The sequence below is a fragment of the Mycteria americana genome, chromosome 16 (genome assembly GCF_035582795.1).
Source record: "Mycteria americana isolate JAX WOST 10 ecotype Jacksonville Zoo and Gardens chromosome 16, USCA_MyAme_1.0, whole genome shotgun sequence".
NCBI lineage: Eukaryota > Metazoa > Chordata > Aves > Ciconiiformes > Ciconiidae > Mycteria > Mycteria americana.
The window spans coordinates 3,000,336-3,028,319 of record NC_134380.1 but is presented as its reverse complement, the minus strand read 5'-3'; the positions used below and the strand labels follow the sequence as shown (position 1 = coordinate 3,028,319).

General features: G+C 50.3%; 1 protein-coding gene across 1 annotated transcript; it reads right to left on the bottom strand.

Annotated features, from left to right (window-relative positions):
- Positions 1–196: 196 nt before the first annotated feature.
- On the bottom strand, positions 197–27,984 carry TEKT3 (tektin 3). Its single transcript, XM_075519211.1, has 8 exons — positions 27,863–27,984; positions 6,726–7,333; positions 6,086–6,169; positions 4,434–4,504; positions 4,052–4,195; positions 2,570–2,792; positions 1,496–1,650; positions 197–413 (listed from the first exon to the last, which is right to left on the bottom strand). The coding sequence occupies exons 2-8, from the start codon at positions 7,302–7,304 to the stop codon at positions 197–199; spliced, it is 1,473 nt and encodes a 490-aa protein (XP_075375326.1). The 5' UTR covers positions 7,305–7,333; positions 27,863–27,984.

The following is a 27,984-nucleotide window of genomic DNA, read 5'->3' as shown; positions in this document are numbered from 1 at the left end:
AAAAGAGGGGGGAAAAAAAAATACCGGTAGACCGTGTAACACACAAAGTGATCATTTAATTTCTACTCAGGGCTTTCATCAGGAAGTAAAAGTCTAATCATGTATTTTCAAAGCATCTTAGCAAAACCGGGAATGCATCCTAGCAAAACTGGGAATACCTCCCGCAACAGGTACTGCGGGTTCGGCTGAGCACAGCCTAAACGTAACCCACCAGCCGCGCAGTGCTGGGAAAGGTCTTGCGCATCCCCATGCACTTCTCCTGGTCGATGAAGAGCGAGTTGGCTTTGATGGCCAGGTCGTGCTCCAAGACCGACTTGGCACGAACCAGCTTTTGCAGTGTGTCCTCAGCGTCCCTCAGCCGCTGCTGAAGGCTCTGGATCGTCTCACCGATTTCGTGGACCTCGTTGACAAGGCTGGAAAACAGCAAGAAACCCCTGTTAACAGTCCCATCACGGGGGTGGTTTCTAGCATGGCATTGATGACGGGCCCCTTGGGCACAGGATTTCCCCCTTCAGCGTGCTCGGACTAACTTGGACCCCCTGTTTCTGGTAGGTGCATGGGAAAGCTGAGGGCAGCGCTCCTCCGGACCTCAGCGGGGAGGCGTGGTTAAGTCTGGTCTAAGGCTTCGACAATGTGCAGCCACGTCTCCGAAAGCAGCTTGTGCCACTGAGAAGAGGGATGAGCAGCTGTGGTTTCCTGCTCCCGTTTGGTTTTGCGGGTTTGTTGGTTCACCCTCCTGGATTTCCCCGGGCAGGGGTCCTCCCCACACCCACGGGTGCACACACAGCAAAACAGGACAGCTGGGAGAGGCTAAAAATGAATGTGAAACAAGTGGAGGATGGAAAAAACAACGGCGTGTGAGATGCTAAATCGGCTCTGGGGCTGGGTTTAAATTGCTTTTAAAAGGCCTCACATGGAGTCGTACCCAGAGGGCTCCCAGGAGGAGGTGTGAGGTTGGGGGTGCCTCACAGGGGGTGCTGCTGGGCACTCAGGGCAGCCTGCTCCTCCACAGCCCCTTGGGGTGCAATCCCAAAGAGCTCACTATGTCCTTGAAGGGACTTCCAGTGTCCCCGGGGGAGGGGAGGACAGCCCTTACTGCTTCTCCATATGGTGCACCCTTTCTTGCAGTTACCCAAAAGGAAGGAGCTAAGCGCTCTCAAGGCAAGCCTGTCAGAGGGTAAAGGGCTTATCCTTCAAAACTGAGCACATCCAGCCACCGGGAAGCAGGCAGGAGAGAAGATGAGGTTTACCCACGTGGGAAAAATCCAGCCCCTCACGGGGTGGTATCAGGTGGTACCCAGCCGTGGCGTACAGCCTCCTTCGTGGGTGCAAAAGCTCTCCCAGCACCCAAAGGCTGGGAGACCTGCTCATTGCTTTTGATGGTATCAGCGCGCTTATGGAAGGACTATTTTGAAAAAAACCCCATAAATTATTTTGTCATACAGTGATGCTCCTGAGTGCTACCACCAGCGACTCCTCAAGGACCCTGCCTTACCGCAGCTGGGCAGTGTCCCGGCACAGCTCAACGTTTGGTCTCCGCGTGCGCTCATCCAGCCGGGTCTGAGCCACTTTTAACGGAGGGCCTTTGTCCCTAATGGCTTTTCGGATGGCTTCTATGTTCATTTCGATCTGGAAGATTTCCTGCAGCGTCTGGCATGAAAAAGAAACACATGCCTAAATTAAAAAATATATTCTCAAGTGACCACATAATTTCCCTTTTCTCCTGTCTGTCTGCAGAAAAAAACAAGTTCAGTAAGCAGACCCTGGGCTCAGACCACTGTCACTCTGCCACATATTGAGGCACAGATCCAGCAGCGATTTCTTTTCAGGGAAAAGCCTCTCTTTGCTGTTGCTGTCACATCGGAGGAGGTTGTGGAGCAGTGATGAACCAGCTTCCCAAAATTACTGCTTGCAGGAACTGAGCATCCATCAATAGCAACTAATAGAAGGAAGGTTTTTAATGGATCCTCATTTAAGGACGTAGCATCAGCCCGCAGTGCTGCAAGCCCAGTCTCCGCTCAGTTAATCAATACTGTGTCGAGCACTTTTCAGGAAGCTTTCCGTGAGACCCACCGGCCGAGGCAGGTGCCCATCACTGATCTCCACTTACTCTGCTTGGCAGAGCAAACACACGGATACCCGTGCAGCAAACGCAGAGCACTGAGACTGAAGGCACGTCCTTGAGGAGAAGCAAGCCTGCGAACCCCCCGGCAGGCACCCCAGCAGGGGCCCGGCAAAGACTTTCTGCAGGGCGGCCAGCGCTCCTGCAGTAACTACCAGGAGATGCAACCAGCATTGGCATTTTCTGCTGGAAGTCCCCGTGCTACCAGGCTGTCAGCTAGGACGCGCTAGCAAAATACAGTATCCCTTGAGATGAAATTACAGCGCCAACTCATCCTGCTCCAAGAAGGAATTCCCCAGTACTTTGAGTTTCAAACAGAAAATGAGTCTATAACTAGCTTCTTGTGGCAACCGTTCCTCTGCTTGGGCCAGGTCTGCGTGGAGGGTCCCGCTTTGGAGGGGTCACCGGGAAGTCAGTGTCACACCGAAAGGGAGGGGTTCAGGCTACCTTGGCCAGGTGGGTCTGAATCTTGTTCTTGGCGTCGGCTGTCTCGGCGATGCGGTTGGTGAAGGCGACGTTCACCCCGTTGAACTGGCGCCACATTTCGTTGGCCGTCACCACCAGCAGGTTTTCGACGCCGTCCCGCAGCTTGGCGGAGGCCGCCCGTTCACTCTGGGAGCGGAGAATGTTGTCGTCCGTGAACTTGGCCCACGACTCCGGCACCGAGATCCTGGGGGAGGGAAAGGAGAGGCACCCGGTGAGCCCGTGCTGCTGAAGCCGGACGTGGGCAGGTGTGGACCCTGCCAGGGAGCAGCGTGGATTAAGCACAGCCTTAATGGTAATCCATGCTCTTAATTTAACCACGTGAAAATGAAACATCTGGACACCATTTGTTCAATAACGCTTATCAAATGATGATACGTTCATGAAGACAACTGTGATTCTTATGAAAGCTCAGACAAACAAAAGATTTCCCTAGAAAAAAATAGAGATTTTAATCAGACCCCATATTTACACGTTTGAGGCCTTTAAGTGCCAAGTGATTCACAGCTTCACGACAACGCGCAGATTGCAGTCAATTCATTTTGCTCATAACTTATATCAGTTTCATACTAAACTGAACGAGCATTAGATAATATTCGATTCCCTGCGTGCGCATTCAGGATGAAGTTCATGCCTCTGCAGTAGTCCAGAACAAGGTCAACAAAAGACTTAAATACCACATAAGCTCCATTTGAAACATGCTGATCCTCGGCACATTTTACTCCGCTCTGAATTTTAGCATCAATTCTTTGCAATTCATTTGCCTGTCTAAATGTGTCTGAGCTCTACTGTGAATAATTATTCAAACATTAGAAAAACTGAATCCATCTATGCCCCTCCATAAACTGCATGCATCTGTGTGAGCAGCAGATTTATTCCCTCAGCCCTTTGCCACTTAGGGCACATCTCTGCGAGCGCTGTTTAGGTCACCATTCATTTACTGCAGAGCCAAAGACGAATTCCTGGCACCCAAAAGCAGTTGAACTCTATCCCAGGACCATGCTCTCTATTTCTTTATCTTCTGTGTCATTTCGGCTCCCTGCCAGGCCCTCTCCACGCTGGAGTGAACCCCCCAGACTTTACGTCAATGAAGAGCACTCAAGCAAGCACTGACACATCTTTGAAAATATGCATAAACTTAACGAGCTGTGCAGAGGTGCTGAACTGAATTAATCTGCAGGCTGATCTCTGAACTCTGATATAATGTTTAATTAGGTGGGACTCGCTTTCACCTTCTGGATGTTTGTCATCCAGCTGAAAGCAGGGGGTTGTGCTCCCTTTGTGGTGAGCAGAGAGAAATGGCCCCTCCAAGGTGGGTGTCTCCAGGCGGGATGGACATGCCATGCAGAGACACGTGTCTTTAGGCTGGGCTGGGGACAACCAGCTCCCTGCTAGGGAGAGGCACCATGCATCCTGGTGCTCACGTGCCGCCCGGCGTGCACTCACGTGGCATCGACCCGCTCCACCCCTTGGTAGTAGCTGATGCCGTCGGAGGTGTTCCTCAGGTGGTGGCACTTGTCGTCGATGCGGTGGGCCGCCTGCTTGTTGGCCAGGTCCTTCTCCAGCTCGTGCTGGGCCACCCTGTTGGACCTGCAACAGCCATCGGTGGGGTTGTATGGGTGGAACGGCTTCCTCCCCATCCCGCTTTCCCTGCAGCTCCTGCCCGGGCAGCTACGTCCTTCCGTGAGCACCACTGCCTGCTTCCCATGGGGCCTGCATGGGTTTTACACCTGCGGGGTGTGGGTAGAGCTGGGGGTCTGCTGGGGGTTCACATCACAACTGCAAATGCACCTCAGCCCTACGCATGAGATAAGGAGCTCCTCCTTACGCGAGCTGGGCTTTCGCCTTATCCAGGTACTGCTGCATCCTCTCCTGGCACGACCTGATGACATCGACTTCCTGGGCAAAGGCAAAACACGACCCCATTAGTGTCCACACTCAGTCATCCTGGTCACACTCGTCCCCTCGGACCCCTCCAACCCTGCACGCAGCAAGAACTTGCCTGCTTATCTTTCTGCCCAAAGCGAACAGGCAGGGAGCGGAGAAAGCACCCCCCAACCCCAGCACACTCGCTCATGCAGCTGAGCCTGCGACCGGGAGGGGACAGAAGGGTGCTGCGGCCGCAGCCGTGGCCTTTGAATTCACTTTCAGGGTGGGCCGATAAGTATTTTTTCATCTTGACATCAGTGTCAAGTGCTGGTTAGTTCCACCGCATGGACAGGGACAGATCCTGACCTGGTATGAACGGGCATAGGGTTCCCTGGACCAGCAGCGCTACACACCCCCACCCCCAAATCAGCATCTGCCCGTTTTGCTCCTAAAATGTTCTCCTCCCGAGGAGAAAGCCTATCCATACAGGACAAGAGGAGATGAACTTTACTTTGGTGTAAATCCCCGGTCATTTCTACGAAACATTCAGCTCCGCTGGAGGAAGGCGTGTGTTGCTCTCAGCTCACTTGACTTCAGCACAAATCTATTGCGTCTGTGAAGGCTCAGCTACTGGAAGCAGGTGATTAGTGCTCCAAATCCAGTAATTTTTAAGCCCTCCTGTCTGCAGGAGCCAACTGAAAAGCACGGCCTAAATGTGTCCTAAACACTTAAGATCCAAAATGCCATTATGGAGATACCAGCTCTGATTATTTTCCTAAAATCTCATGACCTTTAAACTAATCTTCTAATTTATTAGGGCCTGACTCATAAGAAAAAATCTTCTAACGGAGCAGTGGCTTCACAGTCCCGGGGGCTGCGATTTCCTTCCCGGTTTCACGATGCCTTTGCCGTGATTGTATGTCACTGTATCCTGCGTTAGGATCCCATCTTCTGTGCCAACTCTTGTCGTGCTTGCTTTTTATTCGTAATTTAAAGCAGACTATATAAAGGCAGGCAGGAGCGCATGTTTTTATGATTTCTATAAAATACATTGCCTAACCACACACAGCGGCAGTCGTACTGCAGCCACGCTGCTCTGAGCAAAGCAAAGCTGGAGGTAGATGTAATATCTTTTATTAGACCAACTAACATAGTTGGGAAAACCAGACAAGCTGTTGGGCACACGCTGTTATCCATATCTGCATGTGATATATATGTATAGAGAGATACGTATATGATATTGATATAGATATATAGCTATATCATACATATGCGATACAGATACATATAGGTCCTGTTCCGGCAGGGCTCTGAAAGGCAGGACAGTCTCACAAACTGCTTGAAGAGGGACAGAGGACCCCGATATGCTACACAAACACACAGCTGATTTTCAGCTATTTCTTCCTCTGTAAGGGCAAGTCTTACCCGCACCGCGTGGGCGTGCTGCTGCGTGGGGGAATGCCGTCCCCTGGCCCAGCAGGTTTGGGGGTTTGAAGAGTTTAGCACCTCAGCAGCACTAAGGAGCCAGTTAGGGAACAGGGCCACAAAACCTTTTTAGGGCAGGTTGGGTAAAAATAGCTTTAACACATGATCTGTGCTGCCCAAACTTACTGCGAAGAGCTGTTTCTCCACGTTGTCATGGACGAGGTCAATGCCCATCCTCTTCTCCCGGTGAAGCAAGCACTCCTGAGCAACCTGTTGGGGACATGCCATCACTGCTGGCTGCAGGGGGAGGACTCCCTGTAGGGACGGTCCCCATCTCAAGTAATGTAAGACAAAATAAATTATAGGTGGGCACAGAGAGCGCAGCGTGGGAAAAAAGTGCCCAGGGCAGCTGGTTTAGCTGACAATGAGCAGCCGAGCTGCAACATCAGCTTTAAATCAACATGAGGGAGCACACGTGTCTCTGGTGCAACCACAGCTGAATGCAGGGACCTGTGTCAGGCTTGGTGCTGACCGCACCAGAGCCTCGTAGTAAGACATGGGCTTTTGTTTCCCAAACCAGGATTTTGGATATACCGCTTAGAAAAATATTTGGTTAAGCAAATGCTGTTCTGATGTGCTCAACATGTGCTGATAGGGGATGCAGCAGATGGCAAGGGATTTGTTTATTACTAACTTAACTAATGGTTTCTTAATAAAAACTTTCTAGACGTTACGGAGCTGCAGTGAAACTTGATTAGACATGTGAATGGCTGCAGATGTTTCAGCAGCAGGCTACAGCTTGCAGCCCACCGGACACAGTGCTTACCTGGAGAGGGGGCTCTGTCTCGGCCAAGGCTCTCTCCAGTCGTTTCTTGGTGTCTGTGAGTGCGTTGGTCTCCCCGATCATCTCATCCAGCTCACGGCACAGCTCCGATTTCCAAAATTCAATATCATTGACACGTTCTCCCAGTTTTTTGGTGCTTTCTACTTGTGTTTTCTTTGTCTGCTGATATTTATCCTGAATCATGCGGGAGGTATCGGCTCTCAGACGCTCTGCGTTGTGCCGGGAAGTCTCCGACTCTTTGTAGTTGGTCAGGCTGGACATGTACCAGTCATCAGGGGTGTACCGGGTGAAGAGGGTTGTTCTTTTGGAAGCAAAAGGAAGCATCTTGCTGGGGGTTAACCCCTGGGAGCTTTTGGAAAAAGGAGCCAAAGTTGGGTTGATGGCAGCTGTTTTATAGTAGGAGCTGGGCATCCAGGGGAGGCTGAAGCTCTGAGGCAAGGGGCAGTAAGGAAAACGGTTCTTATAGCTTGAAGCCATGGTGCTGATGGCAGGCAGAAACTTGGTAGGTGTTGATCTTGGATGGGTGTACATTGTTGTTAAGGGAGAGCCAACCAGCTCCATTCCCGAATGCTGCTATTCAGGTACGTGTCCTGCACAAAGCAGACAGAAGAAGACAGCCCCACTCAGTAAGCTCCTGCACTTGCGTTACTTCTTACAGCAACAGATGCAACTTATAATACAAACAGCGATGCACACAGCACCCACACATCGCCTGTATAGGCCTAAAACTCTTGAAAGAAAATCCCTTCTGACAGCATCCCAAGCATTTGTGTATATAAGGATTTGACTTTGTTGTTAATATCTAGCGTCAGGTCTTGAAATGCGGAGAGAAACAAATCATGGCTGCTAAGGAGAATGACAGATGCTATGCCTTCATTTTCCTTAAATCTGTCAATCCAGTGAAACTGTAGTTGGCTGATTCTCTGTTGTTCATTTGTTTCTTTTGGCTGGTGTATCTGCTAATCTTATAGTACTCCAGATGTAATTTTCTCTTTAAAAGTTCCATTACCAGCCCCGAGAGCTTTGGACACACAGCTGCTACCAAGCCAGCACAACTTGTGGGTGAGGGACTCCATCCTCATCATCTCTACCTTTACTTGCACTAAATGCTCGAGTGAGGAGTCTGCAGGTGAGCTGAGCTTTGCAGGACTATATACAGATTTTAAAACCCCCACCTACTTCAACCAAAAAAGAAGAGCCATCTCTTGACTTGCAAAGGAAGAAAAATGTCTATGGCTCACCCGATGTAAAATAAACGTTCTTGGAAAGGAGATATCCCACGGTGTCTTTTCAGAGCAGCTCGTAAACGCCAGCCTTGCCGTAACCCTAGGAGGAATGGCTACACAGCAAGATTTTGCTACCAGTAACTGCATACGGCACTGTGAATGCTATTGCTCTTTTCAGATTGAGGTTATCAGTCAATTGTTATCAGAAATATAATGCAGAGGGCCACCAAATGTACCTAACACACCTAATCTGAGGACAAACACTCAGGAGGGTATGTTGTGCTTGGTATGAAGCTCTTGCGAGGTTACAAGTGTCACCCACTGGCAGGAATAAGTGCCTATGGCTGTTGTAGCCAGCTGCTGCGTTGCAGGGACATGTCCTTCCCCAAACACCATCCTGTCCCCACTGCTCCCAGCCTGGCTCAGAGCCCCAGTGAAAGATTAGAACACCAGTGCCCTACAAGATCCCTGGATGGGAGTGGGGTTTGACACGAAGCATGTGCGAAATCCCATTTATGACGGCATGAAATCAACTTTATTCCTTTAAAAATGGGATGTTTGCATGAAATAAACTTGCTTTTATTCTAGAACAAAGCATCCACACAAGCAATCACATGATTTGAGGTATAATTGCTCCTCCTGGGCTACCCTGACCAATTTGTATGTGTAGGGAAGCTGAGAGAGGCCGGCTTATTTGTAAAACCATAAAACCCTTGGGGAAGAGAGTTTCTTTCATTTTAGTCACCTCTGCAACAAGGAACGCCTCTCTCTACAGAAGGGCAGGACCGAGGAGTCACGGTTTCCTACTGGAAAGCTGAAAAGGCAGTAGGTGGGGGGCACACAGAGACGGGCAGGCTCTGCCCGTGAGCTGCCGTTACCGTACACCAGCGGAAACCCCCTTCAATGCCAGACGCCCACAGCCCATTGACTTTCTTGGAGCCGTGCCCGTTTACACCAGGTGATGAGCAGACAACACAACTCAGTAAACTGCAGGTTTTCCAACATCTAGCTATGGGGACAGGTGACCCAAGAGACTTTGTGTGTCACCCGTGTCTCAAAATGCAGCTATTAAATAAACGAACTGCGAACGCAGGAGAATAACAGGTCCTTTAGCTAGGGCAAACCGGAGAAAAATAGGGATGAGTCAGAGGGGAAAAGTGCACAGTCTGCAGCTGGGAAATCATTGAACTTTGAGGACTGTATTTTCAAGCCTTGCCCAATTTTGGCCATGCTGGCATGGGCTGCCCCAGTACCTGACTTGAGAGCAGCACAGCTGCGGGCAGCGAGTCTCACCCCAGGATCCAGCCTGGCCGAAGAGGCTGTGGGACAGGCAGCGGGAAAAATCACACCCTCAAATTTAGCAAAAAAGCTTTCACAAACACGACCCTCTGAGCCAGTTTGGCAGAACCGAGGATGAAATGTCTGTGCTCAGGTCCAACAAAAACCACTGTGTGTGCCGGTTCCCACAAACCAGTCACTTCAGCCCTTTTGTCCCTGCTAGGGATAAACGACTGCACTTTCCCTAGCTCTGTGCCACTTATTTATACCTGAGAAACAGCACTGAGAGGGTGGGAGACAGCTTTCCTGGCTCCCACCCCTGCAAATAAATTATTCCCTTTCAGATACTGACAGACACATGTTTAAGAAAGGGAGGAAAAAAACCTGGGGAATGGACCAGGGTTACATTTCCCTGTGTTTCTAGCTGAAATAAATACCCCTGCACCCCCCTCAGGATAAGACACCCCAGGGTGACACTTTCTGCCACCCCTGAACACAGACACACAACGGGAGCCCCCGACCACCTAGTTTGGGTACATTTGGATGATGTAAGAGATAGTGGGGGGATTAGGAGAAATAGCTGCTTTTTCAGTCCTTCCCTCCAGTTAAAGCACATGCTCACCCTTAGCTGCCGGGGTGCGGGGTGCGCTCCGGAGGCCTGGGGGTGCCCGAGGGGGGCTGCACTCACCGCTGTGCTGTCGGGCTCGGTAGCAGCACCGCCAGGTGCTGCAGCGTCCCCGGTGCCATCAGCCGCACAGGACCAGGGGAGCGTTGCCACGGGCGCAGGGTGCTCAGTAACCGGGTTCTGTCTGGGCAACTCCCTGCAGCTGCTCTGGCAACATGATGCAGCTGTTGGGCAACCCAGTGCTACCCTTGGGCAAGAAAATACCCTCACATGGCATCCTAGTTCCTGCCCCGGACAACCTACTGCCCTTGCTGGGCAACTTTGTGCAGCCCCCGGGCAACCAGCTGCAGCTGTTGGGCAACCGTTGAGTGGCTGGACAACGCTTTTAGTCATATGCTTCAGTTTTAGGTAGTCCTGCGAGGAGCAGGGAATTGGACTCGATGATCCTTATGGGTCCCTTCCAACTTGAGATATTCTATGATCCTAGAAACTCAGTGCTCTCAGGGGGCAACCCAGTGCCACCCCTGGGCAACTCAGTGCAGACCCCTGTGTAACCTAGTGCCTTTACTGGGCAACTTGATCCTGTCCTGGACAACCCCCAGTGCCCTCGATGGGCAACCCAGTACAACCCTTAGGCATCCTAGTGCCACACCTGGGCAACAAAGTGCTACCCATGGGCAAACCAGTGTCCTCACTGGGCAACCCGGTGCCAGCGCTGGCGCTCCTGGGCCAGCCCATGGCTGAGCGGAGGCCTCGCTGGGGCAGGCAGGTACACCCGGGTGGGGGTGATGGCAGCCCAGGTGTCCCCAGGAGATGCACGGTGTCCCCAGGAGCCCCACCCCGGCACAGCCTCACGCAGCACCATGGCATCGTGCACCCATCACCCAGTGACATCAGGAACGTTTCCTGGGAGAGGGCCCTTTCCCAGTTATCTCAGGCTTTAAACTGAGAAAAGGCACCGTAACAGGAGGAGCCCGGTAGTGCCGGTGGTTAGCACAGCTACTCTGGCTAACCCAAGGAGGTTTTTCTCCAACTTTTGAAAATGCTCATCAGGTCTGCTGTGAGGACCTCTGTGTCCCACCTTATCCAGAGGAAACATTTTCATTTACCTCATTTTACTGCTTTGGATTAACTATCAGCAATGAGGATGGTTCATCAAATATATCGGGCTGATACATCTGCATTATCATAGCCTTTTCCAGTTTCTTCTTGTTTTCCCAGCTATCGCAGCTGCAGACTGAGACGGTACCAAAATGTTTTACAGCTTCTCGTGAGTGCAGCTCACCCTGCCCCACCGCTCCTGCTTTCTGCGCACACACATACGGAGCTGGCCTCCACGAGAAAGCCATGCCTCTGCTGCCAAAGATCTGACATAAAAGATAACTCAGACTGTTTCACGCATACAAAGTTTAGCACGCTTTGATTTCGCTTTAAACACATGTCTTGCTTTAGCCGGGTAAAGAATCAACTTAAACTGAAATAAAAAGTTCAGCACGCAAGTTGCTTTTCTATAGCTAAACCAGACAAAAGGATTTCAACTACAGCAAGCCAACCTCTGCCCCTCAGCAGGACATGCACGCACCCTCGGACCAGCCCTGCTCTCTGGTCCTTGCACCCTCCCAGCCTCCATCTATGCCCGCTCTCACTCCCTGCCCGGAGCTAATTTTGTTCAGGTGAATCACCGCACGACGAGGGACACCACTAATTGTTGTAGGCAACCACACCGTTTTTGAAGTATTTGCTAAATTAAGCAATAATAATTAGATAATATTGTAAATGGCCCACGGGCGCTCTGCAAAGCACGCAGACCAGGGACTTCCTGGGGAAGCAGCCATGAGCACCGCGATGCAGAGGGACGGCAGGGGACATCAAAATTGATGAAGCTTTGGTCCCACCATAGCATCTGGAGTGGCTTTTCAAGTGAAGGGCTAACGATGTACCTCAAAAGCTGCAAACACACAGAAAACCGGCACGGGTAAAACAAGCTACGTGACTCCCAAGCAAGAAGTTATGAACTGCATGCAGTAAATGGTCCCCAAATCCCTCGTGCTCTGGGTACCACACCAAATTAAGTGGACTATTCACGTCACCTTCGCTTACTCAAGTAATTAGACCACAACCCTTAATTGTGAGTACAACTCCAACAGCAGTAAATTCACTAAAATTACAAAACCACCACTCCTGGCTCTGGCAGGGCGTATCCAGTTTTGACGGAGACGTGGGAACACAGTTTGTCCCAAAGTCTCGACCATTTTAGCTCTGAATCAAACAAGAAAAACAAGGGTGAAAACGTGAGGCTGATGTTAAGCAGGGGTGCTAATTTTCAGCACATCAGCCCAGGTTCACCTCTTTGACTAAACTGGAATTTCAAGGGATACATTTAGATACCTAAGTACAAAATCTACTGCCAAAAGCTGTCACTCTTTCTGTCGCAGCTCTACATTCTCGCTGTCTATTAATATAGCATTACGCTGGATCATAAGCTACCCTTCTGAAAATACCCAGATCCAGATCTTTTATAGCATCCGTCATGAGCCTACACGTACCCATAACATCGCCCAGTCACAAAATTTCACACCACTTTTGAATATTCCTCTCTCTCCTATAAACACCATACCTGCCTGAAAGGGATCAATTGTCTATTCAATAGCAGAATAACTTTCAAAAGTCTCCCTAATTAATGGTGAATTTTAAAAAAAATGGAACTCTGTGTGGTGCATCCTGTGCTGTCATGCCGAAGGACAAGGATGCTCACAGCACCGCACGCTCCCATCTGGCCCAGGACTACTTTAGGGATTCAAACAGGCTTCAACATTTTATTTATTTATGAAACCAAGGCTGGCTATTAGGGACGAGCTGCACGCATAGCTGCAGCTGCTGGCACGGTCCTGCAGCAGGGTCCATCTGGCCGGGAAACGCGTGAGACTTTCCAGGGTTTTACTGGGTTTCCCGCGTTCTGGCGAAAGTTATGAGCTGACCATAAAACACGGAGCGCCAAGGACTCTCGAAGTGAGGCCCTGGGCTACTTTGATTTCTGCGTGAGGCTAGTGGAAAAAGATGGTTATGGCCATCACTGAGCCCCCCGCTGCCACACCGGAGGCTGGGACTGGCAGGAGGAGGGCTGGGGTGTTGGACACTGAACCTGGAGGAGAAGGAGAGGAGGCTGAGCAGATTGGCAAGGAGAAAGAGCCAGCTTTGGATATGGGCAGCCACAGGAGATCATCTGGGTCTCTCCCTTCCTCTGCCAACAGCCCCTCGAAGAGGTTATGTCTTTTTTCCATGGTTGGAGAAGCTCAAGTGTTCGTGCCGGCTCTTCCACAGCCCCATGCAGCACCTGGAAGTGCCACCATCCTGCTGGTTGGACTACTTAGAAAAGCCAGCTCCCCAGCCTGCTAGCAGGCACCTCTCTGTGCTCTGCAGGTAGACAGCTGAGCCCCAGCAGGGCACGTACCCACATATAAATAAGGGGCAATGCCAAATTCAGATTTGTGGTTAATTCCAACTCACTGGAGTCACTTCCTTGGTATCCTTAAATGGCTACAAAAATGCGGTCCACCAACAGGTTGCCCCAGCAGGACGTGACTCCTCTCCTTTGCTCTGGTTTAAGGTGGGATGACCTCTGCGACGTCCATGAGCCTGTACTGGAATAAATATAGCATAAGGTAGGGAAGAATCAGCCCACAGTTAATGCTGCAGCGCAGCCGGGACTGTCTGCACGTGTTGGCAAAGGCTTGAGAAACCACCTCGTGTTGTCAGCACATCAGTATGTGCAGTCTCGTCCTGGGCTCGGTTCTGACACAGGAGCTATTCATAGAAAAACTGTTCAAAAGGGGTGTTGTGAAACCTTTTCTTTCTCTGAGGTGGAGGCATGCTGGATGTATCCTGTTGCCCTGAAAGGGGCAGGAGCAACAGTCCAAATATTTTGCACAAATCGTGACAGTTACCTAAGTGAATCATTCCTTATGTATGTGTTTCATGTGCCTTTTTTTTTTTTAACATTCTTGAGGGGGTTAGCGTTTTCTGCCAAAGTTCCTGTGTTTTCTGCCGAAGTTCACGGTGGAAAAGGAGCTGTGACTTTCCTACCAATAAACTCAGGGGATATGTTTGAGCCAACTGCAAGTGGACAAGGGCAGGCTGCAGCGAGGGGAGGCAAAGCAAAACCTCTGCCCTGTCCTGCCCACGACCCCCTCATTTCCCTGGTGCAAAGGCAGGGGTGGCCATTCCCACCCCTCTCATACCCCCTTCCTAATGGAGTGAGCGCATCCCACCTCCAGCCCTGCCTCAGCGCTGAGGGATCAGCTCTCGTCTACAGGAAGAAATTTCACCAAATTTCTCAAAGACACTGGGAAAACGATGGAGTTAAACCAGCGAGACACGCCGTGTGGAGACGCAAATGCCATTTTACGCTGACATACCTCTGTCCTCACACAAAATTGCCGTGGAGCTCAGGATGCTCGGGAGCTACACGTGACATGTAATAGCAGCCCACTTGCCCCAGCTTGGCCCATGCGGGACATGCTGAACGGGAGTCACCTCACCTAAGTTTAGACGTTGCAACCTAAATAATTTTCCTTTACAGTCAGTAGGAAGAAATAGGCCTCCCCAGAGGCCATTAGCTGAACTGTCTTAGATGGGGTTTTTAGGATTAGGCAAATAGCACAAGGGAAGGTACATTTCTTCCGTGTCCCATAGGAGATGCTCAGAGCGATACCCAGACTTGGACATCTAACTGACCCAGGGCAGATGAACCCGGACTCTCTTGAAAACACCCTTAGTCCTTCAGCAAGGCCAGACCTACTGAAAATCTACCCTTGAACTTTCGGTTTCCAAGGATATCAAGCATAGAAAATTGCCTCTAGACTAAGGTGATCTTCACCTCCAAACATGAGGCTCTTAACAAGGGAGAAACCAATAAAGAGATCAAAAAGTAGACTGGCAGATGAATTATTCAGTCTAACCATAGCAGCGTTTGATTGAGCTTTCCAAACAATAAATGTGACATGAATAAATCATTACAAATCCCTCCTTGAGCTCTCGTGATGAGTCACAACCACCAAACCACAGATGCTCCGGGCAGGCTGCTCTGCGCGTCCACAAGGTTAAGACACAGATAACTCATGTAATCACAGCAATCGTGATCGCAGAAAACGTAATCATTTTCAATCAGGAACTATCAGAAATAAAAACCAGTGATTTAGGGGAGAGCCTTCCTGTAGCCACTTCAATACACCATGGGCTCGCAGGGACAGGGTCGGGATTTTGCTCTCTATATTGGCCTCACCGCAAAGTCCAAGGCTGCGGGGAAGGTGTGCTTTAAATTGCATCCAACAAGCAAAGGGGTTGCTCACACCGTAAAATTCCATCAACTACACAAACAAATAGGCATCCAAGCAAGTAGGAGACAGTCCTATGCACGCCCACTGATTCACAGTCATATAAAAGGTTTAGACATCGGCATGAAAACAGATGAACGCACGCCCAGAGCAGAGGATGCAGAGCATCACACCACATCTCTGGCTCCCTGGGACCTGCCAGAAGCCTGATGGGAGTTTTGCTCTTCCAACCAAGTTCACACCAAGTCACATTTTGGGGTCACCTCCTTGGGACACGGAAAACACCTTATGAAAGCGTCCCCAGCTAGTTTTCCTTTGTACGCCCCATCTTGCTGTAGCCCTCGATTTATCAAAGGTGCAACCTTCCAACCACCCTGGGGGCTGACTTCTTTCCAAGGAGGAGGCCAGGCAAAAACTGTTCAGAGCTGACAGCGTTGTGGTCCGAGAACTGATGGAGGGGGGGAAAAGGGAAACGAAACCAGGCCTTGAAATATCCCACCTGTGAAAGCGTTTAACCGTGTGCTGTGTATTAACATCACAACCAGCCCCATTATTTCAGTGCAGTTTAAACACAAACTTAAAATTGAGCCCCAGCATCTGAGATCTGCTGAGTAGGAATAGATGGCTCGCGTGATTGATGCTACGCACATGCTTTTGTGCTTAGCTGAAGTGAGTTATTGGTGGCCTCTCCACGCTCGTATACACTCCTCATTTCTGAGCCAGATGTGAAAGCAATTAGCACAATGGGCAGACTATCTTTAAGTCTGAGGGGCTTTTTATAGGTTAGTGTTTATTTTTGGACCTACTTTCTTGAGGTGAATTTTGGCAGGCTGCTCTAGGACTGGTTTATGTCATGACTGGCTATTGTTTAAAGTTTTTTATTGCTTTGGCAAGGGCTTGGGTTGGAAAGGGGAGGGGAGAGTTACTGTATTCTTTTTTCCTCTGTCATCGTATTCAGGTTACTATTTCACAGACAGCAAAAGGATCACAAAGTCTGCAGAGCCGATAGGAACGACCTCAGCTTCTGCCTCCTCAAGAAATAGCGAGGGCTGAATGTAGTCCCGTTGTGGAAGTGCCCAGAAAGCTCATCTGGAAAAAAAAATCCAACAGCCTTCATGGAAATTGCTTTTTAAAAGAAAGAAAAAAAAATTTCTCTCTCTCCTCACTTTTCAGCTCCCCTTGCAGCACTGCCAGGCTGCTCTTTCCACGGTCATATAAATACTTTTCCCTGTGGCAGTAAACCATTGCGAAGGAGGGATGCGCCTCTGCACCATCCCGTGGCACAAGCCTTTGCTTGCCTTTTGCTGCCGCGCAGAAGGACACAAACGGAGAGGAGCCTTTGCTGCAGAAAAGCCCCCGATTCCTGCGCTGTAGGGCTTGCCTACATGGGGAAATAATACCAAATAATCCCAACAGACTAGCTACCCCCAAGACTGCAGGAGCTCCAGAAGAGAAAGGTCCCTGTAGCACTTCCATCAGTGCAGCGCGGTGCTAGCAAGGCACTGGAGAGGTCTGGGGTACCCTTCCCCGCTGCTATCGCACTTGTCCAGCTCAGGGAGAAGAAAAACATCTCCCAGTGCACAGTTACCCCAGAAAATACGCAGCAAACATTCCTTGCAGAAATGGTTGCAGCGAACCTGCCGGGCACAGCATTGGAAGCCACCTGATGTTGCATTTAAGCTCCCGGAGCGCATCCGTTCTGTTTCTGCAGCAGCGATACCTTGCGGCCGAGCCGTGAGCAAGGCTCCGCTGTGATACACGTGGTACAGCCAGGTTGGGAAAAATACAGCCAGCTCAAGGAAAAAATACTCTCGATAAACAAGGTGAGACGGGGGTGTGTGGTGACCTGGCCCCCCCGGGCCAGGGGGAGAAGGTGGCCAGTTCTCGCCCCATCCTCTCTCCCATGCCCTCTCCCTCGTGGGGCTGAGGATACAACTAGATACTCCGGCTTGAGTACGCAGATGAGAAAAAGCAGAGGGAACGCCTGCTCAGCTCCAGCCCCATACATCTGCCCAGGGGACCGCAGAGGGCTGCAGCCAAAGCACAACAATTTAGATACCAGTTGCTTTTATTTGAACTTTCCAAAACGCGGGCAGCCCTGGCTGGTCTGTCCCTAACACACACACAAAACACGCTAAGTGCTTGTAACTACAATTCATTTTAAAATACCACCCGGACTGTGCTTGACTGATTTTAACGCTTCTGCAAGAGCTCACCTACAGAGTTACTTCTGCTAAAAATGAAGCAGTAATTCCACATTTCAGTATCACTTATTATTCAGGATCACTCAAGGGATTGTCTAACTCCAGACGAAATTTCCTTTTATCAGATTTGGCCACTGGGAGCTCTGATAAGCATGTGCATGTATTTAAGAGCCATTTCGACATGCAATATGAAAAACTCCAACTACATTTAGTTGCTGGATAAGGACAATAAAGCAGCCTACCTCGCTCGGCCAAATATTAGGTTGGAATTGGAGCCTGAATCTGAAGCGTCTTTTCCTTTCAGAAAATTTGGCTTTCTTACCGCATTTGTGACCGGCCCTTCTAGCTGTCCCAGCCCAAGCCAGGATGCCAGAGATGGATCAGCCAGTGAAGCATGGGATGAATTTGGATCCACTCCCAGCTGCAGCCTGTGACGCTCGGGGCCCTCGGTGGCTTAGGTCAGCATCACTCTCTGGTTTCCATACATCAGCAGCCGCTGGGGCTTGAGGATTACGGAGGATGTTTACTACTTCAAAACAAAGGGAAACCATTCCCATGTAAAGCTGACAAATAATTAAGACAGCTGCAATCAGATTAGATCCCGTAAATTACTTGATATCATTTGGTAGATTTTTTTTTTTTTTTGCTAGAAAGGGCAGATCAAATTTCCTAATAAAAGCCCCTTTTTGCCTACCCCTGCGAGTGTCTTTCCTTGTGCATCTGTCCCCCCTGTGACAAGCCAGCAAGAGGAGCGTTTCTTTTCTGCCATGCCCTGCCGCAGACCTTTAGAACTATCATTAAGATTTCATTACGTAAATATTTTGCCTGATACTTGATCTCATATTACATGTAACTTTTATCCTTGGAACACTGTGGTCCACTTAGCCAGATGGAGTACGCGGTGCCTGCTAAAGAAAATGGAAAAGCAGGGTTGAATCGATGGGTTTCTTCCTCTGCAAGTGGCAAATATTTTCAAGCAGTTTAAGCAAAAGGTGTTTTCTGATTGCATCCCAAGCAGCCTTCAGAAAAAGGTTAATTCTGGCATGTTTTGGAGAGATGAATTAGTTCAGACTAATAGGTAAGAGGATGAAAGTCGTTGAGGTCTCTGCACACTGAACCCTCATAAAGGTTTGCTCCCAAAGGTACCTACGGGCCATTTTGGTTTGGGGTTTGAGTCAACAGCTGGGATTTTCACCTGCATCCCCAAAAGCGATGTGCCAGCCTCTCAGTTTTCCTCTAAATCCCATGGTTTCTTCCTGAATCTTGCCTTACACAATTATAATACAAGGCACAAACGCTTTGCATCAGTGCTGGGACACGGATGGGGGTGAAGAGCAGTCGGGGAACGAGCAGCGTCCCCAGAGACACAGCCCACGAGCTTTACACACAGGTACCGCCAACCCGAGGACAGGACTCCTTATTGCCACAAATTCCCCAAAGCCACCTCCCTGTTGGTCTGTGGGTGCGCAGTAGGATTCCTTCTGCTGCGCTGCAGGGAGCTCTGCAAAACCCCGTCCCCGGGGGTTTACCCCGGGGTAAATTCCTTCGGACAGCTGGCTGGTGCACGAAGAGATCTGCAACGACCCCAAAGCCCTTTCCTCCAGGTACCCCCCCCCCCCCGAGGCAGGCAGGGGAAGCTGTGCCAGGTATCTGCACGCCATGGGGGAACGGTGAGGGTATCCTCATGGAGACAGGCTGCAGTTCTGCTGCTGGAGCCTCAGCGGTGTACCTGCTGCGCAGGTTGGGCCCTTCCGTCCTCACTGCTCAACTAAATGGAGATCTGCAAGCAGGGACTCAGCCCCTACCCAACACAGACTGGCTGTGTGGTAGGCACCACCCGTTCTGTTCTTCAACCGTTTTTTTTTTTTTTTTTTCCTAACCTGTATTAAAAAAACCTGCACATAAATGCTTTCTGCCCGGTATCACGCAGCACTAACAGATACACGAGTCTCTCCGAGTAACAAGACGTGGATAGCTGATGTTAACAAGAGCATCCCGCAGCCTCTCGCTTGCTGTTTTGCACCCACTCCACAGCAGCTTTTCCTGTGACCCGAGAGCCAGGCTGGGCTTTCCCAGTGTCCCCAAAAGTCCTCGGAAAGAAAGAGTTGGACAGAGACGTCCTGCACCCAGAAACTCATCACGCAAATAAACCTGAGGGTGGGCAGGAGGGACCCTGGTGCTGGCGAGCCCGAGCCAGAACATGATCTACCTTTGCCCATCAGCTATATAAAGCAAAACAAAACACCCTGATTTCACCTTGGAAAGTGAAAATAGATAAAACCAGATAAAGATAACGAAGCATATAATAACCAGAAGAGATTCGCAATAAATCATGAAAGCTGGAAAAGTATGCCAGGAAACTTGCATTTTCCCACCCTTTGCTGAGAAACGATTTTGTGGTGTGCTTGCCCTGACTGTCTGCAACCAGACAACTACAGAAGCCAGAGCACCTATAGAGACCAGTAAAACTTGAGAAACCAGTAACAAAACTCAGGGCTTTCAGTGGGGCCAGTGCTCATCTGAGCGCAGCGAGACCTGCGGGAGTTTCTCAGCGATGCCGGTTTAGCAGCAATATCTGCTGGGGCTGGGGCTGCAGCTACGGGCAGTGACTCCTTAAAAAGAGACTTCCAGGCTAGAGCGAAAAAAATGTTTATCCTGAGCCAAGTAGCTATAAAAACCCAGCGCAGGCATGCGGGGCCACGTGCTTTGTTGTGGAGAAGCCCTTCGTGCCCGCTTTCAGGGACAAAATATAAGGAAGAGAGGTGCAAATACTGGGAAATAAGTAATTTATCTATTGCTTTGCAGGCTACAGCTCTGCCTGCAGATGGGCTTGTGCACGGCTGGAGAGCACGAGCAGCAGGTTACCCCACCTGGGGGGTGAGGAGGGATGTTTTTCAGGAGCTCAGGAGAGCAGAGAGATTCCCGAGTACAATTAGAGGCATCGGTGAATAAAATCTGGGCTCAGAGCAGGGGAAAAATAAATGGTGGTGGGTGGAAAAATAAATAAAAAGGTGGGTGGCTTGGTGATAGCGAGAGCTGGGCGTACATGCCACGGCCGCCCCGCTGCTGCACGGCTCTGCTCCCTCTGACCGCATGCGCTGGCCCTAGGGTTTTTATTTTATCTTCTGGGTGATCTGCAAGGGAGACGTACAGAGGTAAAACTGACTGATCTCCTGGAGATGATTCAAAAAAAAAAAGAAAAAAAAAAACACAACAGACAAGGAGGGGAGGGGGGGGATCAAAGGAGATAACCTAGCACTTTCATGTCCTTGTTTTCTCAAACACACTTCGGCAGCTGGGTCTGAAAACAAGGGCAGGAGCATCGCGTGGATCAGAAACCTTTGCCTGCTTCAAGGGTAGTCCATATTCCTTTGGCAAGCGAACTCTGGCTTGCGTCACCCTCGCCACCCTGAACAAAGATGCCCCCAAACGCCATTTGTGTCACTAAAAGGAGACCTCTGCATCCACGCGGAGGGGAGAGCTGCAGCCCCAGGACCCACCGGTGAAGGTGGACCTCCTCCGCTGATGGGTGCGCAGCGTGGACTCGCGGACGCGTGTTTGAAGCCGTTATCTCGGTGGCAGTGTTTTTTCCTTTCTTATCTCTGCAGAGGGTTTATTCCTCGGCGTGTGCGAGCAGCAGGAAGGAGGCAGCTCAGGCTGGACCAGCCCTTTCCGCAGCGGAAATTTTGGCAGGATCTCGGCTCCTTGGCTTGACTTTTCGCAAACAAGGACCAAAGGGTTTCAGGTTTGCAGCCTGGTGGAGCTCACATTTTTCCACCTTATTATTTTTCCCTCTTTCTGGAGCGTGAGATTCAGCTCCTGGGGGCTTTTCAGGGTTTTGCACAAGCTATCTTTCAGATTTGGGTTTTTGTGGTTTCGTTACACCTACCTTGAGTTTTATTTGAGAAGGGCCCAAAATACAAAGCAAGTAATTGGCCAAACCCAGCGGGTTTTGCCTGGTTTTAGGCCAACATTTTTCAACCCACCTGAATACATAAATCATCTCAGTTGTAAAGCTGGGTTATAAAAGCAGAGGTAGTTCATTTGCTTTCTTATACATTTAATACCATCACAGCAGGGAGTGATTCTGCCCCAAAATTGCCTGAGTCCGCTGAGTGCCAAGGGAGCCTGCGCAGCCAGCTCACATGGAGACATGAACTAGGACAAATGACAGCCTCCACCAGGCACATGGCAGCCCCAAAAATGTTGTTTTTAAACTAAAGATGCAATTCTGTGAAGCCGATATCATGATAATTAAGGTCTGACACATGCTCCTGAAAAACTTGGGATTATGCTATTTAGCGTTGAGTATCACCCAAGTCCGGTTGTTGACTTCTGGGGAAAAGCTCAATCCAAACGCGACACCGATGTCGCACAGAGAAAAGCCTCAAACACAGCTCCGGGAGGAACGCGCCAGGAACAAGTACAGTACGTAGGAACGGGGAAGATGCAGCTTGCACCTCCAGGAGATGTTAAGCTCTCAGCATCTGAGGGTGTTTCTAACTTGTGAAATTTAAACTCTCTTGCCAGCATTGAAAGAATGGAAGTGAGGGTGGAAGGACCAGCCTGTGCTGTCAGTTTTTATTGTTTCATTAGGACTTCCATGAAAATGAGTATTTTTCTTAAAACCACAATTCCTGGGGTCATAAGGCTATATAAGAAACTCATCTCTTGCTCCGAGATTCCTCTCTAAACCTCGTATTTGCATAGAAAATGTGACCCCAAAAGGGGAATACTAAAGTCAAAACTGTTCAAAGATGCAAACCTGTATTTTCTAGGGAAAAGGGGGTGGGACTACAGACTCCATCCATCCAATCTTTTGTGGAACATTATGGGAGCTGGGGTACTCTAGCATTGCACTTTTTAAACCAAAAGAGATGGGAACAAGAGTCCTCCCTACCCCAGACACATACAGCCACGCACACAAGCCTTCCAGCTTGGTAGCACCTGATCATAGGATAACTCACGGTGGAAGAGACTTCAGTAGGTCACGCTGCCCAACCTCATTTTTTCAGTGGGACGCCTTCGCTTCTCTCCTCAGGACACACCGAGCACGGCTGGGGCATCCTCTCCTTGCTCCAGGCTTCAGCCCTGCGGGCGTGCGCCCGCCCCGGCCGCGCGCTGGGCTCCGACGGCAGCGGGGTGGAGGACGCCAATGCACGTCCACTGCAGGGCGGCCGGCAGGTCTCTAAGGAACGGCTCCATCAACCCAAGGAGCCAGCGAGCCGCTCCGGTCCCCGGTCCAAGGGGCCGTCGGCAGCTCTGAGCCATCTCAATGGGCTTGGATGCTCCTGGGGCGATCACCCATGGTCAGAGTTGAAACCCATCACTTCGCAATTGCAGCCCGGCTATTTAGGGAAAGCACTTCTCGTTTCCCCCGACCCGTTTTCCTCCTGACGGCATCCTGCCCCGTGATGGGGAAGGGCTATTCTTAGAGACATCTATTTTGGGCTGGAATGCTGGAATTAAGATCCTTCCTTCCTTTAAAGAAAACATGCCAAACGATATTTAGAAAGCTTCACCCCAGTTTGAAGGCTCTGTTCTGACTGCTGAGTAAAGCAGATTTATTTGTTAGCTTAACATTTACCGGGGGCTGTGATGTGCCCAGCCCCACTGCCCCAGCATCAGGACCACCCAACCACCCTCCTGAGGCTCTGGGAAGTCGGGTGATATTTCCTCTCTTGGCAACGCTTTGTATTGGCTTTGAATAGATTTAGTAAAATATTTTCCATCAAAGCCTTTTTTGACAGAAAACGGCTTTTGGACACAATGGAAACTTTTGTGGAGAAGAAAAATTAAAATAAAACCTGCTCAGCTGATGTTGGAGGCCTTTATTAGAAACCTAAAGTTGTTTTCCTCCTTGAAACGTTTTTGGGAAGGTACTGCTGATGCAAAAGATGCTATTTTTTCAAGGTGAATACAAGTTTGTCACGGAATTATCAGAAAAGTTCTCATGCAATTATCGCTCCTGGACCAGGAATCACTTGCGAGTGGGTGAATCCAACAGCAGCAGCTCCCAGGCAGAGCTGGGAGCGGACCCCGGGGACATCTCTTGGCTTTAGGGCAGTGTTTGCCGCCCCAGCACGGGTCCCCTGCCCCCTGCAGAGATCAGGCAGGAGGCTGGAGGAGAGTCCCACCGACTGCTTTTACCTCCAGGCTAGACCACGCTGTCCCAGGCTGAGGCACCACAGCCTCCGGGCTCCCCTACCCCATCCTGGGGCAACAAGGCAACTCTGTTCCTTCAACATAACAACGCTCAAAGCTTAACCTGAGAACAAAATGCACGTTTCCTCCCTAAGGCAGGTTTCCCCCAGGGCTACAGGTAGCCACAGGGCTGCAAGGTAGATCTTCAAAGGTGTCTCAAATGCGAAAATAAACGTGGCTTTTCACAGATAACAATGCAGTAAGATTTCTGGAAGGCTGTATAAACTAATATGTATTCACCTTGTCTTTCAAGTCTATTATCCTGAGGACCTGGAAAGGTTGCTGGTTTCTTACAGCAGCTGAGGGGCTGACGTAGCCACAGGACTCCAAGATCCAGGGGCTTGAAAGGAACAAACCCAAACATCTCAGTGCTCACCGTAAAATCAAATTAGCTGGTAGCGAAACCTTCCTTCAAAATGGCTAGATGAAATTACATGGCAGAAACTTAGAGGCAGCGCGTTTTGGACCAAGGAAGCAGCTCGGTTTGCAGGGGGGCTGCATCAAACCGCCGTGTTTCCTCCGCGGAAGCCTCCTGCGATCCCTGCGCAGCTGGCTCGGCACCGACCCCGTAACGTGGCAGTCGGGGCTTGCCTGGCCCCAGCAAAGCCCTGGCACTGCGCGGTACCGGGGGGCCCTGGGCTCTCGCTCCTACCCTCCTCCACGTTTTCCCTTTCCAACAGCAATACCAATGCAGCAATTTTTCTGGAAACCTTGAAAATAAATTCTTGGCACTGCCTCTTTCTCATCGGGTGCCGGAGACAGCCAGCGCAGGACCAGCATGCCGAGGCTATGGGTGCCTCCCACGTGCTTCCCCATCACCGGGCAACGTTCAGCCGAGGTGAGTGACCACCACGCACATCTTCCTTGGGGGTCCCCTGTGCAAACCAGCACGGACTGCTGCTACCTCACTCATACGCACGCACACTCTATAAGGATTTCGGTATTTTGCTAAACGAAGCAAACGAAAGCTGATTCTGGCTTCTGGCAGCAGCAGCCCCGTTATTGCTTTAGCAGCCGCGGGCTGAACCTTTGCAAGGCAGAGCCAAGAGCCGCGACGAGCTGTTGGGGTCTTCGGCTCACATCAGGGTTTTGTAGCATTCAAAGTGGGCCTCTGTGGACACGCACAGAGCCTCGGCATCCTCCAGCCCCGCGGGGTCGGAAACACCCACCACCCCTCCACCAGCAGACCACCACCTTCGGTCGGAGGAGCCTGTCCATCCCCAGGCACGGCGAGCTGGGCATCCTCCTTCGCTCCGTGTCCCCGGCCAGCCTGGGGATGTGACATGGCTTTAAAGCAGCAGTGTTATCCCAGGTTTCCTCTAAGTTATCTCCTATTCTTTCTGACTCCAATGAATAATTAACACAGACGACATCCTAAGCAGAGCTGGCTGGGAGCTGCAATTTCCATTACTTGGGAAATCCTGACATTAAGGGGGAGATTGATTCTGATTCTGCATAAAAAGCTAGAATACTTGTGTTTGCCAAGAAACAACACTTCCTTCCAGCAATCAATTTAGGGCCATTACAGTGTTTCACTTCAGTGACTCTTTTCATTATTCCTTTCATTCCTATGCATTTCTGAAATTACGCGCTACATGCGCATGGAATTATACAATCTATAAAGACAATAAAATATTAAAATTTATGGCATACATTACACGAAATTAATTTAAGTGACAGAACAGATACATTCTGCTTCTGCTGGAGTTTTGATGCTGTCCAAACAAAATATTTCAACTTCTTTTTTGCTGCTGGAAAATGTTGTTGGAATCAGCACATTTCTACCACATGGCTCAAGTTCAATTAACCTGCTTTTTCATATGGAAAGTTATACTGAGAATAATTTTTCAGTGGCTTTAACAACTGAGATACTCCCTACTCATCCCCAAAACGCTCTCGCCCATCTTTTATTTACTGATGTTAAAATGCTGTGCCAATAGATAAGCAACAAAGACAGAAACTAAGACCACGTTTTTCCAACCTCATACTCCAGTCCTGAAAGTTGGCACAAAAAGGCTACTAAGAGGCTCAGAGCAATTTCATCCCCATTCACTTCTCCATGGGCAACTCTGGATTAAATAACTAACTTCTGCTAAGTTTGGCAGGCAAAATCTCTACTTCTCTGTAACAACAAAACAGGCAATAGGCCTTTTACGTGACTTGACTGTGCTGGATGCAACGTGATAAGAAATATGTATATATAGATATATCGATAGATATACACACCCACAAGGTCTTTTAAATACTTTGGTTTCACAAGGAGGCATGGGGGAAAAAAAAAAACGGGAGTGCAGAAAGAGTCAGTGAGGGCGATTTGCTGCACGCTGGGATCCTGAGGATGCAAAAGATGATGAAAACCACCTCTGAACGGAGCAGGACTGCAGACTAGTTGTAGTGACGGAAAATTCCCTTTTTGTTTGCTCTACAGCACCCGGTGCTCGGTGCTCCCTTTGCCTTCAAAGGGTTTTTTCAGTAGCAAACGCCGCTTTGTTGGAAACACCCCATGGCCAAGAGGGAAGGGCAAATCTCTTGAGGGTGCCAGGAGGTATCTCGGTGTCTGCTTCAGGGCTCGGGGGGGCCCTCGGGGCTTGTTTTTGCAGGGCAGCACAGGTCTTCCTGCCCCTGCCCTCTCCCATGAGGGCCCTGACATCCTGCACTCACCTATGCATTACAGGCCATTTTGCAACAACAAAAATGCTCTTTTCTTTACAGCAACTATTGAAATTTGGCACTCAGAGAGCTACCTTTTTTCACCGCCTCCAAAACAAGCTGCCTTTCAAGTGTATTTTACCCCTGGCAGCCCACAACACGGGTCTCATCTGCAATAAGACCAACTTCCCATAAAAAACAAGGACGACGTTTCCAAAAGCACCTGTATGACAGCTGGTGCGCGGGACGGGGAAAGCCACGAGGCAGCTCCACACCCTCCCCTGGGCTACGCCGGGGGCAGGCGGGATTGTGCCGGAGGATGCCAGACCCCGGAGCCCTGCGCTGAGCATCACCGAACCAGCCAGGCACCAGCGGTGCAGAGCTCGGCAGAGACGCTGCACCGGGACCCTCTCACCAGCTAACGCGCTACGTGCTCTCCCCTGGGCTTGGCAGCTCAATAGTGACCCGTGTGTCCGTCTGCCAGCCTCGCCATTTGTAAAGCTCCCTAACAGCAAGATCCAGATGTTGCACTAAAAAAAAAAAAAAATAAAAAAAAACCCACATCAGGCTGCATTTGTCACGGTCAGGTTGAGCAAAGCCAGACCAGGCTGGTGCCTTCCAGGAACAGCCCTGCTGTACAACCCATCCATCCATCCCACCGACGTGTCTGCTCTGCCCCTTCCCCGGCCATGGGAGATCTTCCTCCTCAGCCTGCGGCTAAACCTTTATCTTTTGCAGGAAGTAAGCGTGAGTTTGGTTTTCTGCAGCTTATTCTAGCTGCTGACAGACATTCCGGCGTTAGTCCTAGGGAAAGGAGAACCGGGAACCACTCTCCAAGGTTGGGTTGATCTGGGTGCAGCCCGAATGCGGCAGCACCGTGCCAGCTTAAAGGGACGCATTGCCCGCATAGGGAAGCTTGGTGACCAGCCAGCCCAAAAATGGAGACAAGGATGGAGTACAAGGCAGGGCCCAATCCTGCACTGCCTCTAGGAAAAATCGTATTTTGCGGTAAAAGCAGCCTCTGCCTTTCTGCACGCAGAAAGATGCCTGCATCCCCCAAAGCAACCAACAGCGCAGCCCCAGCAGAGCGGCAGCGCCGAGAACGGGGCACTGCAGACTCGGGCACGGCTCTTAACCAGGTGCGGAGCACAACGTCCACGGGTTTTTATAAGCAGTCTATGAAAATAGAAGTATTGGCACAGAACTTCACTCGGACACAGGCAGGGCCGCACACCGTGGTGCCAGGGAGCTTGCTGAAAGGCGACGTGGTCAGATGTACGAGGGGCAGTGCCCCAGCCCTGCTCTTCCCAACAGCTAAACCCTTCCCTGGAAAGCTTCCAAAAAGAGAAAAGGGAGCTGACACACAGCATGAAAAATGTAAATGCTAATGGCCACACTTTGGCAAGATTATAATCAAATAAAAACATGACGGACATCGGTAGGCAAACACAGCCAGCGACATTGCTATGAGCCCCACCTGCAATAAAGCCTAATCTCAGGACTGGTGACAGCTTATTTTGAGGGCTCATAAAGTGCCAGCGTACGTACAAAACACACCGTAAGGGCTTGGGAGCAATGCCAGAGCCAATGTCACTTTTACCGCTTTTGCAGAGATGAGTTTCACCCTGGCTGGGCTCCTCTCTGCCTGCTCTTCAGGAACGACACACAAACGTTTCCAGCAGAGCACTCCCCGCGCCGTGGCTGCCCGGCCCCTGCCTTGGC

Coding starts and splice junctions, on each gene's coding strand:
- TEKT3 (XM_075519211.1), bottom strand. CDS start 7,304: ATGGAGCTGGTTGGCTCTCCCTTAACAACAATGTACACCCATCCAAGA. Junction 6,170..6,725: donor AGACAGAGCCCCCTCTCCAG/GTAAGCACTGTG, acceptor TGTCCCCAACAG/GTTGCTCAGGAGTGCTTGCT. Junction 414..1,495: donor CGGGACACTGCCCAGCTGCG/GTAAGGCAGGGT, acceptor GCTGTTTTCCAG/CCTTGTCAACGAGGTCCACG.